Consider the following 19,260-nt stretch of genomic DNA (forward strand, 5'->3'; position numbering starts at 1 on the left):
CTTTTTCTTCCTTCTCCACCAGCAATATACCATTTTTATCTTTCACTTCCTGACTTACTTCTTCATCACCCTGTCTAACTCTCTTTACCTCTTTCTGGAACATTTTCATATTTTCCCTCCACTTGACACTCAAATTCCTTCCAAATTCCTCATCCACTCTCTTCTTTCTCTCTCTTACTAATCTTTTCACTTCTCTCTTTGTATCTACATATAACTGTCTCTTTTGTCTCTCAACTTCCTCCATGCCTCTGTTTCTCATTCACTCAGTCTATGCTTTCTTTGTTCCACAGCCTTTCTCACCTCTTCATTCCACCATGCTGTTCTTTGCATTCCCTTTCATCTTCTCTTCACCCCTTACACCACCTCACATGCTGCACAGATTTCATATGTGAATGTCTTGCACACACTTTTCACATCCCCTGTCTGCTCCAAATCATATTTACCTAGTCACTGCTCCACTTTTTTCTTGTATTCTGCTGTTTTTCCATCCTCTTACAACCTTCCTGCCCTCCCTGTATGGACTACTTCCTCGTGTCCTTCCCTTTTCCTCCTCCTCCTTCATTTCATTTGAACCTTGACTTTCACCACCACCAAGTGGTGATTAAAAAGTCCTCTCCCCCAGCCTCTATCTGCTCTTGCATTCATTACACATCTTTTCATTCTATCATCCACACACACACAATCAGTCATTGCCTTCTGGTCATTCAGTTCACCACCCTACTTTCTTATCACTTGCCTCGTATACCTGTGGATCATTTTGTGTCTAAAGAGGGTATTGGCTATCACGAACCCCCTCCCTACACAGATGTCCACTAGAGCACTGCCATTCTCATCCACTTCTGCAGGCACACCCCACTCACCATCTCCATCCACCTTCATAGCCCCCACTTTTCCATTCATATCTCCAATCAAAAACAGTCTCAAGTTTTCCAGCCTTTTGGAAAGAAACAAATATCCATCCTTTTCCTAAAAAGGGGACAACGTCTGATCCATCAAACTATAGACCAATTGCAATAACTACCATTCTGGGTAAAGTTTTTGAGACACTAATTAACAAACACCTAATCAAGCATCTAGAAATCAATAAATTAATCAATGATCGGCAGTTTGGATTTAGACAGGAATGTTCAACTGTAGACATTCTTTGCCTTCTTATCCATCAGATTAACAAAACAATAGACCAACACGGTGAAACACACACAATAGCACTTGATATATCAAAAGCATTTGACAGAGTATCGCATCGGGCCTTATTGTCTAAGATGTCACACTATAGCCTTGCATCACTGGTTCCTCTTATTTCTTCTTACCTTCATAATAGAAAAATATGGGTCATGGTAGATGGAATTTATTCTCAGTTTCATTCCATAAATGCTGGCGTACCTCAGGGATCAGTTTGGGCGCCAACCCTCTTTCACTTTCATTTAAATGACCTCCTATGTGTCACCTACAACCCAATACACTCTTATGCTGATGACTCAACCCTTCATAGTTCATTCACATTGAGTACCTCCTTTACACAATTTGATATTTATAAATTCCCAAATAAACACAGCAATTTCTCTGACCCAGGACCTTTCTAAAATTAATCAATGAGGACAAACAAATCTGGTCTCATTTAATGCTCAGGAAACTAGATACATTAATTTCTCCAACAGAAAGAATCCCTCGGACTCTCACATAGTTTTAAATGATGTCAATATTCCCATATCCACTACAATTGATATCCTAGGTGTTACTCTAAACCCCAACCTAAGCTGGACAGCTTATGTTAAATCCCTTGTTAAAAATGCTTCCAAAAAACTGGGACTTATGTACAGAGTTCGTGAGTTCTTCACTGATGAGCAGATGGCTACAATATACAAAAGTAATGTGCGTTCTCAGATCGAATACTGTTCACCACTGTGGAGTGGATGTTGAGCGGTTGCATTGAGGCAGTTGGACAAAATTCAAAATAAAGCCATTAGATTAATCAATAATCCTGCCATTACGCAGGACCTTCCTCCTTTATCAGTACATAGAGATGTTGCTTCTTTAACATTATTTTATCAATATTTTTACTGCAAGTGCTCTGACAAACTGGCATCAGTTGTGCCTTCCCCTCACGTTTTCTCCCGAAATACTCGGGCAGCTGGGAGTGCCCATGAACTCACACTGTTTCCTCTGCAATGCAGAACCTCTGCTTATCAAAATTCTTTTATCCCCAGAGCTACTACTCTCTGGAATTCACTTCCTTGGGAGTTGTTTCCCACAAACATTTAATCCACTTCAATTCAAATCCAGTTGTTTTAAATATTTTATGAATGGAGGATGCCTTTAGGCACATGGACTTTTTTTTTTTCCTTTCTTTTTCCTTCATTCATTATTTAAAAAAAAAAAAAAAAAGTCACTCATTTCAAACTTTTCCATGTACACATCCACATTTTTCCAGAACTCTTTTTTCACTCTGCTTGCATGATTTTCCATTGACGTATACACACACACAATCGCCCACGTTTGTAGTCCAACTTTCATTCTTACCCACACAATCCTTGAGCCGACGGATCCATACTCTTTTATATTCTCCTTCTGTCTCTGCACTCAACAGTACAAACTCCTTGTGCCCTCTCATTCTCTCCTACTCCGATGCATATACCCCATCCCTATTCCCATTCTCTCACAGTCTCACATCTCCATTTTGTCAGTTATCCCACATATATCCACTTTTGCATCCTCAAGTGCCTGAAAAGTCTCTCCCTCACCTCATCATTCGCACCCCTTACATTCAATGTCGCAGTCTGCACCATGTCCTTTGTTTGGTCCTGAGTCATGACCTGTTGGTTATTCCTGGTCTGAGGCTTCTTGTACATATTTTTAGTTAATTGTTTTCCGGGGAGGGGCACTAACCCTCCGCCAACCCACTTTCTGCCACGTAGGGAACATGCATTGGTTGATTATAAGGTTACCACACAGCGTTGTAAATGCTTTTCTGGTTTACAGGTAGTCATTTGGCTTGCCGCTCAGCGTAGAGCTACCCTAAAATAGAGTACTGTGACACTTAAGTGTGTGGATGATGGGTTCCCCCACTACCATCCATCCATCCATCATCCAATCCTACGTTGCCCCATGAGGAGCGTAGGAGCCCGGGGCTAGGCAAGTTGGTCCTGGCATTTAAAATGAGTGACCAGCCTCACTCATCCCTGAGTGGCATTACATGAGCAATTAACCCCAAACACCCCTTGGATATAAACCTTCACCGGCTCAATCCGAATGGAGCACCGTTATTACCCACTAAACCACCAGACGCCAGAATTTGGTTATATGGTTACCACCCAGCGTAGTAAATGGTTTCCTGGTGTACAGGAAGCCATTTGGCTTGTCACTCAGTGTAGAGTCACCCACAGGCACAAGGAAGAGGAAAGAATGAAGGAAAGAAAGACACAAGACTGTAAAGTCACCCGCAGGCAGAAGAAAGAGGAAAGAATGAAGGAAAGAAAGACAGAAGAGGATGGATGGAAAGAAGGATGGAGGAGAGGAAAGGGCAGACACCCGAGAGCAGCACTACATCAAGTAGTGCATAATCCCCCATTACCACTTTGTATAATTCCTTAGTTTGCCCACACTTAGGATATTGCGTTCTGTTTTGGTCACCGTATTATAAAAAGGATATAGAGAAACTTAAAAGAGTACAGCAAAGGATGACAAAAATTATACCTAGATTGAGAAATAAACTATACGAGGAATGTTTAGAAGCCATGAGTATCGTTACCCTAACTAAATGGAGGTTACAAAGATAATTCAGAGGACATGATAACATGGCTGTCAGTAAATACTTCACTGTTGATCACTTGAATTATGCAGTACTGGAGGCAATGGGCATAAAATAATTGGCAAATGATTCCTGTTGCATGAAGCTAAGCATTTCCTCTGTAAAAGAGTTGGAAATATATGGAACAAATTGCCCTTTTATGTAGTAAATTGTGATACAGTACTGACCTTTAAAGGTCGCTTGGATAAGTATGTGTCGTCTGACCCCCAGCCTAATACGTTTACTTCTGAATAAAACACTTGTTGTCGTTGTCATCATCTAATCCTGGGTTGCCCCATGAGGAGTGTTGTAGCCCAGGGCTAGGCAAGTTGGTTCTGACATTCAAAATAAGAGTGACCAGCCTCATTCATCTCAGAGTGGCATTGCATGGGCAGTAAACCCCACCCATCCCTTGGATATAAACCTGCACAGGCTCAATCCAATTGGAGCACCTTAATTACCCACAATACCACCAGGTGCCATAATTTGGTTAAACTTATATGGTTACCACCCAGCACAGTAAATGATTTCTAGGTGTACAGGAAACCATTCGGCATGTTGCCCACAGACAGGAGGAAGAGAAAAGAATGAAGGAAAGAAAGACGAGAGGAAGGAAGGAAGAGAGGACAGGGCAGTCGTCCAAGAGCACCACTACATCGTGTGAGTGAATTTCTCTCTCTCTCTCTCTCTCTCTCTCTCTCTCCAGAGCCTGGATCAGTTTATTAAATGACATACAATTTAAGCACAGACTAGGATATGCACAGATAGCCCTGAGTTAACAGTCACTATCGTACACTTACTCTCAGCCTATGATGGGCTGTTGATCACTGAGAGTCCCAGTTAGTTAAGTGACCACCATCAGGATTTTTTTTAACGTGCCAGGGGTCACTGCTTCAGGATGTAATGTGTACTTGTCCTGCATGGGAAGGTTCCTTGCCTCAATGGAGTGAATGGAGTTTGGACCTGACTGCTGCCTACCTGAAAAGCTCCAGGCAAGGCTGCCACACCACCCCTGAACATCAACACTGTGCATTTTCCACACAGTTTCTACAGACGCTCCATTAACCAAATTTACCCGTCCATAATGTCGTGCCTTAGTTATTTATTTGATTATTCATTTTACTCTACTATTTTCACTTTCAAGTTATTCAGGCTGGTAGCTTATAATGTATTATAGAGTGTAACCTACTTTTCAGTCGTTCTTATGAAATTTCCATGTCAGCTTTTCTATGCTGCATGGTGGTTTTTCTCACCTTTTCCTGCCTGTTTTAACTGGAGGGTGTGGAAGCAAGGGGAGCCTTCTTGCTTTACAGGCCTTATCTTTCAACATGTAGAATTAGATCTCGTAGTCATAGTCTACTCTGTAACAAGCAGCCTTGAAAGGACCATAAGGTCTATTGTTGTTTGCTTTCCTTGTTCCTCTCCCCTCACCCCCTTCTTCCTCTCCCCTCACCCTCTTCTTTCCCTCCCCCCTCACCCTCTTCTTTCCCTCCCCCCTCACCCTCTTCTTTCCCTCCCTCTTCCCCTCCTTCTCCTCCCCTCTTCCCCTTCCCCACCCCTCTTCCCCATCTCTCCCTCCTTTCACCCCCTTCTTCCCCTCCTCCATCCCCCTTCTTCCTCTCCTCTTCCCCTATCCCCTTTTTCTCACCCCTTCCCTCACTCCCTTCTCCCTTCACCCCCTCCTTTTTCGTCTCCCTTCACTCCCTTCTTCCTCTCCCTTCACTCCCTTCTTCCTCTCCCTTCATTCCCTTCTTCCTCTCCCTTCACTCCCTTCATCCTCTCCCTTCACTCCCCCTTCACTTCCTTCTTCCTTTCCCTTCACCACCCTTATTCCTTTCCCCTCACCCTCCCACTCTTCTGCAGTTGGGCTCACCTCCCCAATATTCCTTCCCCTTTACTGTTGTCATTGCCAGTCTGTCTGTCTAGTGTACCTGTTGAGGAAGTCTAGTGCAAAGGCAGTAGTACTGTGATGCATTTGAGTCTCCCTTCCTTTACCTCACTAGTCTGCTTCTTTCCTTTTCATCCTATTCTCCTTTTTACATCCTTCATCCACTCCCATTTTCTCCCCTTTCATACTGTCCTCTTCCCTCTCTTCAACTCAACCCCCTTTCTTCCTTACTTCCTTGCCCCCCTTTGCCCTTCCCTCCCACTCTTACCACCACTTGACCAGGCAAGTTTGCATATGTGGACTAACATCCCTGACACTTGTGATGAGAAAATTAATGACCAGCTTAAAATTTATTTCTGTATTGTTATTTTTTGTAGGTTCTGTTTATTGATTGTCTAGAGTCTGTTGACCAAAAAAATGTAACCTTCTGGCCAATTTGATGTGTTGAAATGTTAGGACCAACTTGCCTAGCCCCGGGCTCCTACGCTTCTTATAGGGCAACATAGGATTGGATGATGGATGGATGGATGGATTCTTGGTTAACAGATGATGTTTTTGTTCATTACTGTATCGTCTTAAGGAATCACATAAAAGTTGAATGAAGATGTCTGTGTCTGAGAAGAATAAATAAAAAGCTTTGTTGAAGTGAATGAGCTAATGGAAGTTGTTTCTAACCCACTGAAAACATAAATCCACAACCTTTAGCCAGAAAAACAAAAAATGCCTGCTAGTAGTAAGAAAAAAAAGGTGAAATAATTAATTGTACTGAAGCAAGTAATAATTTTGAGAACAGGTGTTCCCAGTGGTGCTGGGGTGCCTGCCGTTGAGGGAAGACTTTGAGGAGAACTCAACTGTGTTTGAGTGCTTCCTGGTGCTGTACCGTGGCCAGCACCCCATGCTGGCACAGAACCTGATCCCTGTCCTTCGTCTGGCTGCCCTTGTTTACACTACCAAGCAGGCAGATCAGAGTAAGTTGTTATTTTAATGTTCAGATTAGTTTGTCTTCTAGAATGTGATAGAAAAGCTAATGTCTCCAAGTCTTGAATTAAGTAATTGTGGTGGATGTCTCAGTGACCTTTGACCAACCCTGGTAAGTATGTTTAGTACTGTGCCTTGGTAAGTGGGTGCACCCACCATTTGCTTGCTTATGATCAAAATATTGTGGCTGCTAGCATGTAATAGCAGAGCTAAAATTTCTAAGGCTCGAATTGGGTGATTGTGGTGGTTGTCTTACTGGCCTTTGACCAGTTCTGGGACAGATCATTAATGTTATACACCAGCACCACAGCATATACTCTCCTACCTTTGGGAATGTTGAATTTTGCAAACAACTTGTTTGCTCTTCATAACTTATTTTGGTAGTCATCACACCATCAACAGGAATTGCTAAGTTTAGGTATATGTCACCTGGTCTTATCCCCTTTATGTGTATCAGAGGACCTCCCTCATAATGACCAACCTTAAAAATAATAAATTAAAAAAACATACAATAATCCCTCGGTTATCTTACATAATAGAGCCAAAGGCATGCCTGGGTAGTGGCAATGTCCTGATAATGAACAATATCCCCCCTACTGTACCCAGACCCTAAATACCTAATCTATTTGTACAGTACGTCTGCTTACTTTGACAGTGTTTTCCAGTCATTCAGGCATATTTAGACATCAAAATGCACATAGGAATATCAAAAATAATTTTTAACACACACACACACACACACACACACACAACTTACTTACAGTAGCTCTCCTAATATGGCAGTGTTTTCCAGTCATTCTGCCATATTTAGACCTGGTCTTTCTGCCATATTTAGACATGCAAATGCAGATACAAATATCCAAAATAATTTTAAACACCAAGAAAACCATGCAAAAAAAGCATTGAAAACCTAAAAGCACACTTCCTATACACTACTGTATGTACAGTACCCCTCCTAATTTTGGCACTGTTTTCAGGTTAGTCTGAGGTATTTTGACAGCAAAACATACAAAAATAATCAGATTAATGCTAATCACCAAGAAAACCATGGAAAAAAAAAAACTATAGTCTATCTATCTATCTGTCTATCGATCTATTGCCAGATGCCTCAATCCCGTTTGGGGTGGCTACAATCAAAACACCTCCACGTCGCCCTGTCCCCCGCCATTTCACTGCCGTGCTCCCAGCTCACACCCTCGTCTCTCATATTCCTCTCCACCCCATCCCTCCTTCTCATCCTCGGCCTCCCCCTCCCCCTTCCCCCCTCCACCTCACTCACATACACTCTCTTTGTCAGTCTTTCACCCTCCATCCTCTCCACATGGCCAAACCACCTCGGTGTGTTCCTCATAACGCATCCTATCACATCCACATCCACACCACAACGCTTCTTTATATCCTCATTCGTCAGCCTGTCTCTCCATGTGACTCCACAGGCTCCTCTTAAATAACTCATTTCCACTGCTCTTCTTGACTTGTGTCTTTCCAACAACGTCCAAGCTTCACTTCCATACGTTAGAATTGGTATCACAATACTGTCATGTAACTTTTTCACTTCCGTGCTCACTTCCCTGTTTCTTATCACTGCTTTAAAAAAACTATAGTCAAGTTGCCCAATCCGCGGCAATTAGAGATTGGTACCTACCCGTGGATTACGAATTCTGCGTTTTAGAAAGTTAAGAACCAATGGGAGAAAAGGATATTTAGTCTGGACCCTCATGGAACCCCTCTGCAGCACCCTACTTACACCTAACTAGCGATACTCCCTGGCCAAGTGTGCAAACTTAACTCTTTTCTCCACTCGACAAATAATGTCCAAATGCTGCGGATAACTGAGAGGAGCCTTCTTCTTGAACCCCAGCTGGGTCAACTGTCACCTTGGGAAGTTGGGGCTGTCCATAATAGAGCCCAGGGAGAGGTAACCTTGACAAAAGAGGGGGGGGGGGGCAGGTAGCGCTCAGAACTCATGGGGGAACACATGTAGTTGGTGGTTGGCGGGACAGGAAGTAAACAAAACATGGCAGCTGTAGTGTGCCCACTTGCCATCAGGGCTGGGCTGTGATTGGCTGCTGGGTCAAGGTTGTCTGTGAATGGCTAGCAGCCACGGGATACATCTTGGGTGCCCGGATATTATAAATCTCCTTGGAAATGAGCCACTTTGGAACCTAGGAACTGCGTTTTTCAAGAATTTTCCGTGGAGTAAATAAAATAGGGACTGTTTGGGCAGAGTACTGTGGATTACAAATCCGTGGCTTACAGATATGCAAATTATGCGACTTGACTGTACCTATGTGTATAGTACCCCTCCAAATTTAGGCAGTGTTTTGTAGGCATTCTGCTATATTGAGACATCAAAACATGCATAGGAATATCCATATTAATGCTAAACACCAAGAAAATAATGCATAAACAACAAATATCCACAAAAAACCTGAAGACGGTTGGAAAATCAGTTATCTTTGTGACACGAGTGATAGCTGCTCCCGTGGCACACACCATAAAATTCCATGGCCAGATATGCCACTGGAAATTGGTTATATTGGTATAAATGGTATACCATCATCTTCAATGGTGTTTATACTATAAGATAAGCTAATATACCTGACAAGTAAAATAACAAAACTGCAGTGAGAATAAATGGTATTCAAGAGTAAAATTTACCTTCATATAACTTCCCACCATGCTAGTGCATAATTTTGCCTGTACCTTGCAAGAGTTAAGCATATGTCTAGATGTAGAATTTCGTGAGCTTTCTCGTGGATTTCGTGGAATTTTGATACAACCAATAAATTGCCAAAAACTTTAAAAAGTCATGGGTCAGTGCTTTCAGCACAAAGGAGAAGGACTGAGGGAGTGGGGGGAAGCTGGGAGGCCTGCCTTGCAAGTCAGGGATCATGGGAAGGTATGGAGGAGGGATGGAAGGGGAGGAGAAGCGAGGCTGTGGGCAGGATTTTCACCCTTCTGTCACAAGGTGGACAGGCACTTTCACCTTACTTGTGGCCTGTGGTCTGCCCTACATGTGCTTAGCTGTTGGGAAACACAACTCCCGCTGACCGGGTGACTTTGGATGCCAGGTGCGGGCGCTTCCACCTGACTTGCGACTTGCTGTCTCTGTTAGATGTGCGGTGGCAGTTGGGAAAGGCTAATCTCAGTAGCGACGCAATATTAGACATTCGGTGGAGACGCATACATACATTTTGACACCGCTTGTGGGTACGGTTGGTATCACTCCAGTGGTGGAGGTTCGTAGGGAATGATCGTACCAGTGTGCGACTTCGACCATTCAGTACAGGGCCAAATGGATGTTTTAGCTCAGTTTGTGGGTTACAGCCTATTTCCTGTACATGTCTAGATCCCAGTGGCCACGATACTGAATGTTTGAATGTGTCGGCTGGCCAGCCAAATTTCTCGTTTACTTTTACATCTGGATAATAGCAAGTAAATTCAGATAGTGGTTTAATAGAGCAAAGGTCCAGTATCCAGATGGTGAACAGGTGTGGATACTGCACGTCCGGATAAATGAGGGATTACTGTATTCATCATCATCATCATCATCATCTAACTCAGTATTACCCCATGAGGAGTGCAGGAGCATGGGGCTCCTGACGTTTAAGGTTAGAGTGACCAGCCTCACTCATCCCTGAGTGGCATTACATGAGCAATAAACCCCAATCATCCCTTGGATATAAACCTGCACAGGCTCAATCCGGTTGGAGCACCTTAATTACCCACTAAGGACCGTACTATAAAAACCCAGAGTTTAGGCCGTCCAACAGCGACGTTCAATCATCAGATGTTCCTGAGTGTCAGTCATCTTTACTATAAAAAATCTGGACTGCCAGTCTGAGCGAAACCCAGTTCAGGAGTTTGAATGCCTTGACAGTCACTAGATTGGACGAGAAGGTGCTGCATGAGCGCTTATAGCATCTGAATTTTAAATGTTTGTTTTGTTTAATTAACCTGACACTTTGCAAACCAATTCTAAGCTGTTGTTTTTTTTAAATAGGAAGTATGTATTTATGTTAGAATTGGTAAAAAATTACAGCAGAATGCATAAAAATGATTCATTTATGAGAAAGAAACTAATGCGAGTATAAGTTGCTGGGGAATGGCTGGGAGACGGAGGGCTGTGAGAGGAGAGGATGAAATCAGTAGGATGGTAGTTGTGGAAGCGATGAAGTAAGTTAAAATGGAATTGATGGAGTGTGTGGTGTAATGCTGAAGCATGGGGGAGAGATAGTAGTAGAATGGATGTGGAAGATGTGTAGATTGGCCTGGGAGGAAGGTAGAGTCTGGAAGTCAGGTATAATTATTCCCCTGTACAAAGGAAAAGGGGAAAAAGAAGTGTGTGGTAATCATAGGGGCATTGGTCTTCTTAGTGTAATAGGAAAAGTATATGGTAGGATACTTATTGACAGAGTTAGGGAAATAACAGGAATTAGTTGGAGAAGAACAGGGAGGTTTTAGGAAGGAAAGAGGTTGTGTAGATCAGATATTCATTCTTAGATCTTTAGTGGAAAAGTTTCTAGAGAAGGGAAAGAAGTTATGTAGCCTTCATGGATTTGGAGAAAGCATATGAGAGGGTTGATAGACAAGGATTGTGGAAAGTATTAAGAATATATGGAGTAGATGGGAAGTTGTTGAATGCCGTGAAGAGTATGTATGAGGGTGCTAAGGCTGCAGTGTGTGTGGATAGTGAACTGAGTGAATTTTTCTATTTGAAGGTTGGATTGAAACAGGGATGTGTCATGTCTCCATGGTTGTTCAGTCTGTATATGGACGGGGTTATAAAAGAGATATAAGGTAGGGCAGTGGATGTTGGAGCAGCCCTAATGAGAAAGGGCAGTGTTTGGAAACTCCCTGTACTGTTGTTTGCAGTTAAATGAAGACGAAGGGGAGCTGCAAGGCTTGGTGGGTGAGTTTGGGAGGGTATGTAAGAAATGGAATCTAAAGGTGAATGTAGGGAAGAGTAAAGTTATGATCTTTGAGAGAGGTGAAGTCAGTGAATGTACAGTGAGGTTGGATGAGGAGGAAATGGGAAATGTGAGTGCGTCTAAGTACAGTAATCCCTCCAATATCCGACGTAATAGGGCCATAGGCAGGTCTGGATAGTGATCCTGTCCGGATATTGGGCCCCAGCTTATGGACTTGTACTTATGGACCCTAACTCAGAGAAACACCTATACAACACCCTGTGGACATGCATAGCACCTATTTAAGACCCAAATCACACCAATAAGGCACATAAATGACTGAAATAAATGCAAAAGAAGCATAAAATGAGGGTTTAGAGGTAGATTCATACAATATTAAACATTCTGGTTACTGGCTCCTGGACTGGTACTTATGGACCCTAACCTAGCCTGACTCAGAAAAACACCTTCCTACTGCACATGCATAGCTTCTAACACCCTATTCACACCAATAAAGGACATTAAAGAGTGAAATGAGGTGTTTGAGGTAAGTATAGTATGGAAAAAAGTACAGTATGAAACATTCTGCCTACTTACAGCAAGTCCATGGCCATCTCGATGAATAACCACCTCCTCTCGGACTCTGACAGTAAGAAGGATTTCCTGAAGCACTTGCAGTACACTGTTCATGAAGTCTTGCACTGAACTTAGTCAGTTGCACTCAGAAATCCGTTCTCTTCACAGTGCGCACTCGTCTTAACTTATGCTCCATTGTAACGTACTAAGTGTTGCACTCTGCACTTTAACTTTTCCCACTCTTCTAACCATTTTCTAAAGCAAAAACAAACAAGTCTATTTACATTAAATTTTGTTCCAAATTAGTCTTTTCACTCACAACTGTAAATCCTTAACACAACACACTGTTTTTTTCACTGCACAACACTGTAAATTCCCGTGTGGTCTAGTGGAGAAGTTCTTGCTGTTTAATCACTGTCAGAGTCTGAGAGTATCACTGGCAGGTGACCTAGGGGTGCGTCGCTGGGTCGTGGTGATGGCGTACCCAGTGCAGACGACTCTGAAGACAGCCGCAAACTCATGTCGAGCGGTGACTCCACCGTGGCTGATGTGCTGGGCTGTGGCTCGGAGCATGAGGGCCTGTCTTGGGGAGGCAACGGAGTGGAGCCAGGGCCGGGCACAGCGGGGGTCACGGGCCTGAAAAAACTGTCAATCGTTGATTGATGCAAGGACTGACGATTCTGACGATTGATGATGCGCTGCTTGAAAGCACGCATTTCCTCCACAAGTCCCAAGGGCCCCATCTCCCTGTTGCGGTCCGGGTGTTCCAGGTAGTCAAGAACGAACTCTAGGTGTTCCCGGAGTGCGCTCAGCTTGGGGATGGCTGGAGTAGCGTCATGCTGAGAGGAGTCTGTATCATCGTCGCCGTCCTCGTCGGAATCTTCAAGCTCGGTACTGACACCTGCAACTGAAGATGCGATCTCGATATCAGACAATGTCTGATACCCAGGATCGCCCTTGTCGTCATCCAACCACTCACGCATATCGTCCACATCAACGTCGTCGCTGTGCGTACGTAGCCGTGCATGGAAGTCATCCACGTCAAACCCTAGAAAATCGTTCTCCACATCCGTTCCGAGAAGCAGACAAGACCAACATTTTCTAGAGTCTTGACAGGGACTTCCTTCCATGCACTGGCCCAGTTGTAGATTGCAGACTTGATGTTGTAGCGACGAAGGTTTTCCAAAGTCCGCTGGCCTCGCGTGTCCCGTCCCTCCCTACGCTCGTCCTCGTCCTCGAGAACAACCATCACCTCGTCCAGGAACTTCCGGCAGTATAGGCGCTTTGTTGCCACGATCACTCCTTAGTCCATTGGTTGGATGAGAGCAGTCGTATTAGGTGGCAGAAACATGCACCTAATCCGGCCATTCTCAGCCACTAAGTCCTTGTCGCACGGGTGGGCAGGTGCATTGTCGAGAAGGAGGGCCTTTATCTGGTCGCGTGGGATTCCCAGTGTCTTCGTCTGGTAATTGATGACCTCCTTGACGAAGTGGCGTTGGAACCAGTCTTTGAAGATCTGGGCTGTAAACCATGCCTTCAAAGAATGGTACCAGACGACAGGAAGGACATCCATCACCCCACGAAGACACCAAGGCTGCTTTGCACGGCCAACAACAATGGGCTTAAGCTGGTGCATGCCATTAGCATTGGCACAACACAAAGCAGATATCCGTTCCTTGGAGAGCTTGCGGCCAGGTACACGCTTCTCCGTCTCCTCGGCTAGAGTGTTCATTGGCAGCGAGCGATAGAATAGACCAGTTTCGTCTGTGTTGTAGACTTGACCGAGAGTGAGGCCCTCCCTGTCGATCAAGCCCTTCACCTTGTGCCGAAACTCGTCAACTCCATCCTCGTTAGCGTCCAAAGCTTCACCATGAGCTTTACGGTTGGTAAGGCCATGCCGTAACTTGAACGCGAAGAGCCAACCCCTGGATGCCTTGAAGTCTAGGACGTCGTGAAGCCTGGCAAACTTCTCAACAGCAGCTTTCAGCTCCGTTCCACGTACCATCACACCAGCAGCACGTTTTTGTCGATACCAAATCAACGTGGATCGGTCGATTTCTGCAAGGGTAAACATCACCTTCTTCTCCACGTTGCGTTTGCTTCTCGATGAGAAGTCAGCCGTGTACTGCATGAGTTTGTCTCTGGATCTCTTAATATCGAACAAAGTAGACCGGGCCAGGTTAAACTCGCGGAGAATGCAGGAAGAAGACCACCCCGCATCTATCTATCTATCTATCTATCTATTGCCAGACGCCTCAATCCCGTTTGGTGGTGGCCACCCCGCATCTACTTTCTCCAATATCTCCCGTTTCTTCTCCAGAGTCAAACCACTCTCTTCCTTTTCTCAGGTGGCGGGGCCATCATCACACACACTAAGAGGAGGCCTGAGAGCAGCAGGAGAGCCTGCAGCAGGTAAGGCACCACCACAAAAGCGATCACGTGGGCAGCCATAACAACGAGCGTGCACTCGCGGTGAGAGACAGGCGGAAAGTGGGGAGGATGCAGCGGCGCTCTATCAGACGTTGGAGGAATGACGCGCCATAACAATGCTCTCCCGCGCCGCGTGCGGCAAGTTCAAATTACGGGCGGGATTTTTTTGGGGGGGGGGGGGTATTGGATCCCGGGACGATTATGTCTGGTTAGTGGGGATGTTCAGATATTTGGCGTCCGGATATTAGAGTGATTACTATATTTCAAAAGTTTGAGTAGCTCAAGGACATGAGCACTTTGAATTTTGGACATTGCACTGTATAAAATTGTATACTGAGCCCACAAGTGGCATGTTTATATCATAACATGAGGAAAAACAGAGAAGACAGACTTAATGCCTGGAATGCAAATTGAGAAGTTCAGTAATGATTACTTGTTTAGGGTGCAGGTCAGATTGGGTAGGCCAGTTATGCATTAGTCTGACTGAGGGAAGGCCCAATGAGAGACAGTTTAATGCTAAACAGCATTTACTCCAGAGTAAAAGAAATGCTGGAAACCTCTTTTACAGGAGAGGTTCAACATATCGACACCCTCATAAAGAAATTGCTTAAGTCATTTTTCGGCGATTTCTGGATTTTTGCCTAAGTCAATTCTTCATCACATGGCGCACCTATTGGTATGGCTGCCTTTGCCAGGTCTAGGGTATGAGTGGTATAAAATGTGCCTGAAGTTTATGCCTACGATATTTAAAAGTTAAGAAAATGAGACAGGTTTTTCTCGATTTCCCGAAAAGTAGAAAAAATTACTTAGGCAGTTTCTTTATGAAGGAGACAATATGCACGGTGGTACCCAAAAGTTTTCAAAATTTGACTTAAGAAGGAAAAAAAACTTGCATCAAGTCCTGATCACCACCGCACCCTTCACAGTACGGTAGTCACTTTGGGCATGCAGACCTCAATCCCAGCACTTCTCCCATGATCGGAATGCATTCTGGAAGTCTTTGAGCACCGCTTGTTCATGACCTGCGATTTTCTCCAGGATCTCCTCAGTGGTGTCAAATCTTAGTCCTCTTCAGCTGGATTTTCATTTTCGGAAACAGGAAAAAATCACGGGCCAAGTCTGGTGAATACAGTGGGTGCGGGACAACTTGCATGTTTTTTAATGCCTAAAACTGCTGAACAACAGTGGCTGTGTGAGCAGGTGCATTGTCAAGGTGAAGCACCCATTTGTTTGTGCACCACATTTTCACCTCACATTACCAGACAAACCATACAGTAGGCTAACAATGTCTCAGATGTCGTGGACGGTCCTCCTGTGAATGTAGAGGATGGTTGCATGAACTTTGGCCACATTATCAGGTGTTGAACTGGTGGAAAGGCGACTAGAATGTCCATCATCATCTGTTGATGTTTGTCTATCTATCTGTCTATCTATTGCCAGACACCATAATCCCGTATGGGGTGGCCCTTTGACTCTGAGTTGTTTGTTTTACAGGGAGAGGGGCACTAACCCCCCACCAACCCACTTGACACATAGGGAGCACGTATGGTTTGGTTATATGGTTACCACCCAGCGTTGTAAATGGTTTCTTGGCTTACAGGAAACCATTTGGATTGTCACTCAGTGTAAAGCCACCTGTAACGGAAAGAAAAGCAATAAGTAGTGACAGGAAAGATGGGAGAAATAGGAAGAGAGGAGGGCAGGCACAGAAAAAGAATGATAAAGGCTAAGGAAGAAGTAGGCAGCACTACATCAAGTGAGTGGATGATGATCGCCACCACCTACCACTGTTGTCCATTGTTAAAATGCTTAAACCAGTAATAGGTCTGTGTAACACCCAAGGCATTGTCACTAAATGCTTGTTTTAACATATTATGAATTTCTACTGTGTTTTTTGTGAGTTTCACACAAAACTTGGTGCACAGTACATTGCTGTTTCACCTCCTCCATTTTTGAGATCACAAAATTCACAAACCAGGGCTAGGCAAGTTGGTCCTGACATTAAGTTGAGAGTGACCAGCCTCACTCATCCTTGAGTGGCATTATGTGAGCAGTAAACCCGAACCACCCCTTGGATATAAACCTTCACCGGCTCAGTCCGATTGGAGTGCCGTAATTACCCACTAAACACCTAGCCACCATTATTTGGCTAAATGGTTACCATCCAGCGTAGTAAATGGTTTCCTGGTGTACAGAAAACCATTTGGCTTGTCACTCCACATAGAGTCACTCACAGGTAGAAGGAACTCATTTATGAAAAAACATATGCTGCAAATGCATTCAGCCTGCACAGTGCCACTTGACGCACTGTCAGACAAAGGGTGCATCTGGTGCTACCTAGCACCCACACACTGTGTGACAAGAGGTTTCCGCCCTGCTTTCAAATTTTGGGGTAGGCCCTTATATGGTGATCACTTGGTTATAGCAGTTTTCGGTACCACTGCAGGATGAAAATCTGCACTTCTGCCATTATAGTGCATTTTTCAGCTCATAAACATCATTTTGCATACCTGAACTAGTTTCTGCAGACATTGATGATGCATTGTCTGTGGTTTCTGATGACTTTGAAGAATTCAAAGATGAGACCCTATTTGAAAAGTTAATAGCTGGTGGTGGAGACCGCCAATTCTCCACCCCCTTGCCTTGGAACCCCGTACCTCAAGCCCATCTCATGTCTGTGGTATGTTTCTTCCTTGTTGTGCTCATTTCATCACATTTTATTAATGTAACTATGCTGTGTGTGTTTCTGGTACTCATAATAACAGTACAGTATGTATGTATTTATTGGGTCTATATTATCGTAAAGGGAATGATTTATGCTTGCACCTGGGGTGCCTGGTACTGATTGGGATATATCCCATAGGTTCTTTGTATTTGGCTTTGCACAATTCTGTAACATTCCATGTTCGGTACCAATTACATGCAGTAACTAAGGGATCAGTGTACAATTTGGTGTATCGAGGATTCCCTGTATACCCCAGCTGTCTTTCCTTTATACTTCGTTCTTGCAGCCACATACCCCAGCTGTCTTTCCTTTATACTTCGTTCTTGCAGCCACTCTAGTCACTTCTCTGTCTTTTCTTACTAAACACTTTCAGCTTCCTCATTCCACCACTGTACCGTTTGTACAAGTTGATACTAGCAACACTGCTCACAGCTTTAGCAGTTGTAACTAATACTGCCCATATGTACTCCACATTTCCTAAATCCCTTTGCTCCCAATTCATTGACCCTAACTCTACTACCTGTAGCTTGTATTTATATGTCTCTGCATATGTTTTTGAGCTTCTCCCTGTATCCACCATACTCGTTTTACCTTGCATACCTTAATCATGTTATCAGATAATCCTCTGCATTGTCCATTCACTGCCCATGTGTCAGCAACTCTTATGCATATTTTCTCTATAAGCCTATAATCAATTAGTGTCCTTTCAGCATGCTCCATTATCTCATTACCTTATACAGTATATTTATGTGCTTCTGTGTGCTTGATGTGTGAATTAATGATGTATAAACTCCCTGACATATCCTTCAATTGCCATCCATTACATTTCTCCTCTGGCACTCCATGTCAGCCTATTACTTCATAACATTATTTACAGGGCCAGTGTCAAGTCTGTTATTCAGGTCTCCAGTCATAAACACACTGTGACTCCAGGTATCTGTGCTATCACATCAGCTAGTCCGTCCCAAAACCTGTCTTTCTCTTCCTCATTTCAGTCATTACAAGGTGCATATTTTTAATCATCATCATTACAAGGTGTATATATTTTTAATCAACATTTTCACTGTCATAAACTCAAACAGCATTTTGAGTTAATATACATTTTGCTGAAAGGTTCATATTTATGTAACAGTAGTTTTAGCAAATGAATTTTTTTTTATTTTTATGTTACAGAAACTAACCAGCTAATTCAGGAGTTGGTTGGGAGTGCAAGCCGGGACTTCCCAGAGCAGTTCAACTCGTTAATTGAAAATCTGGAGCCTGAGCTGGTTGCCAGGTTACAAGCAGCAGCTGCTGCAGCAGTTGCACCAGCATCGTAATCCGTAATCAGCGCCTTATCCCTGGACCCAGTGCAATCGGTTAACTTTAGTATTATAGCACTCTCTGCTCACTTTTAAAAGTTTCCTCAAACCTTGCATGTGACAGCTGACTCGTAGGATATCTGGTCAGAGTGAACAAGCAGAAATTACCATCCACTCCTGTACAGTACAAGCTCCCACATCTGGAAATCTGATTTCCAAAACCCTCTGCTTTCCAAAATATTTTCATGCAATAGATGTTGTTGATATCACTCATGCAGTTAGTGCATGATTGAAGTCTCCCTCTTTTTTTTTTTTTTTTTTTTTTTTTTTTTTTTCATGAGAGCAGATGAGGAATTGCTATGGTAATATATCTTCATTGTATTTACTGTTAATGGTACAGTAACCTATTCTTAGAGTGTTTTCTAATAGTAATCTTTGTTTATACCATTCACAATTTTTCATTTGCTATAAAACCTTTGGACCCAGGCATTCTGGACATGAGAGTTTGTACTCTAATACCGACATTCCTGCCTCATGCTTGTGTTTGGATTATGGAAGGATTTAACCTTATTTTTTATTTATTATTATTATTTTTTTTATATAATTTCAGGTAGAATTTGATATTGATTACTTGAGCAATAGCTTTGGTGCAATTAGTTATT

The 19,260-nt window shown here is 43.5% G+C and overlaps 1 protein-coding gene across 1 annotated transcript in view; it reads left to right on the top strand.

The window, feature by feature from the left end:
- The window catches only part of LOC145392974 (importin-4-like), a 332,091-nt gene extending 313,236 nt beyond the window's left edge, over positions 1 to 18,855 (top strand). Inside the window, exons 19-20 of the mRNA XM_080267268.1 lie at positions 6,469 to 6,643; positions 18,471 to 18,855. Of these exons, the coding sequence (XP_080123394.1) occupies positions 6,469 to 6,643; positions 18,471 to 18,616 (321 nt within the window). The 3' untranslated portion in view covers positions 18,617 to 18,855. The remainder of the gene's footprint in view (positions 1 to 6,468; positions 6,644 to 18,470) is intronic.
- Positions 18,856 to 19,260: the final 405 nt, after the last annotated feature.

This window comes from Coenobita brevimanus, chromosome 23 (genome assembly GCF_032717465.1).
Source record: "Coenobita brevimanus isolate Jiangsu-jjx chromosome 23, ASM3271746v2, whole genome shotgun sequence".
Classification (NCBI taxonomy): Eukaryota; Metazoa; Arthropoda; class Malacostraca; order Decapoda; family Coenobitidae; genus Coenobita; species Coenobita brevimanus.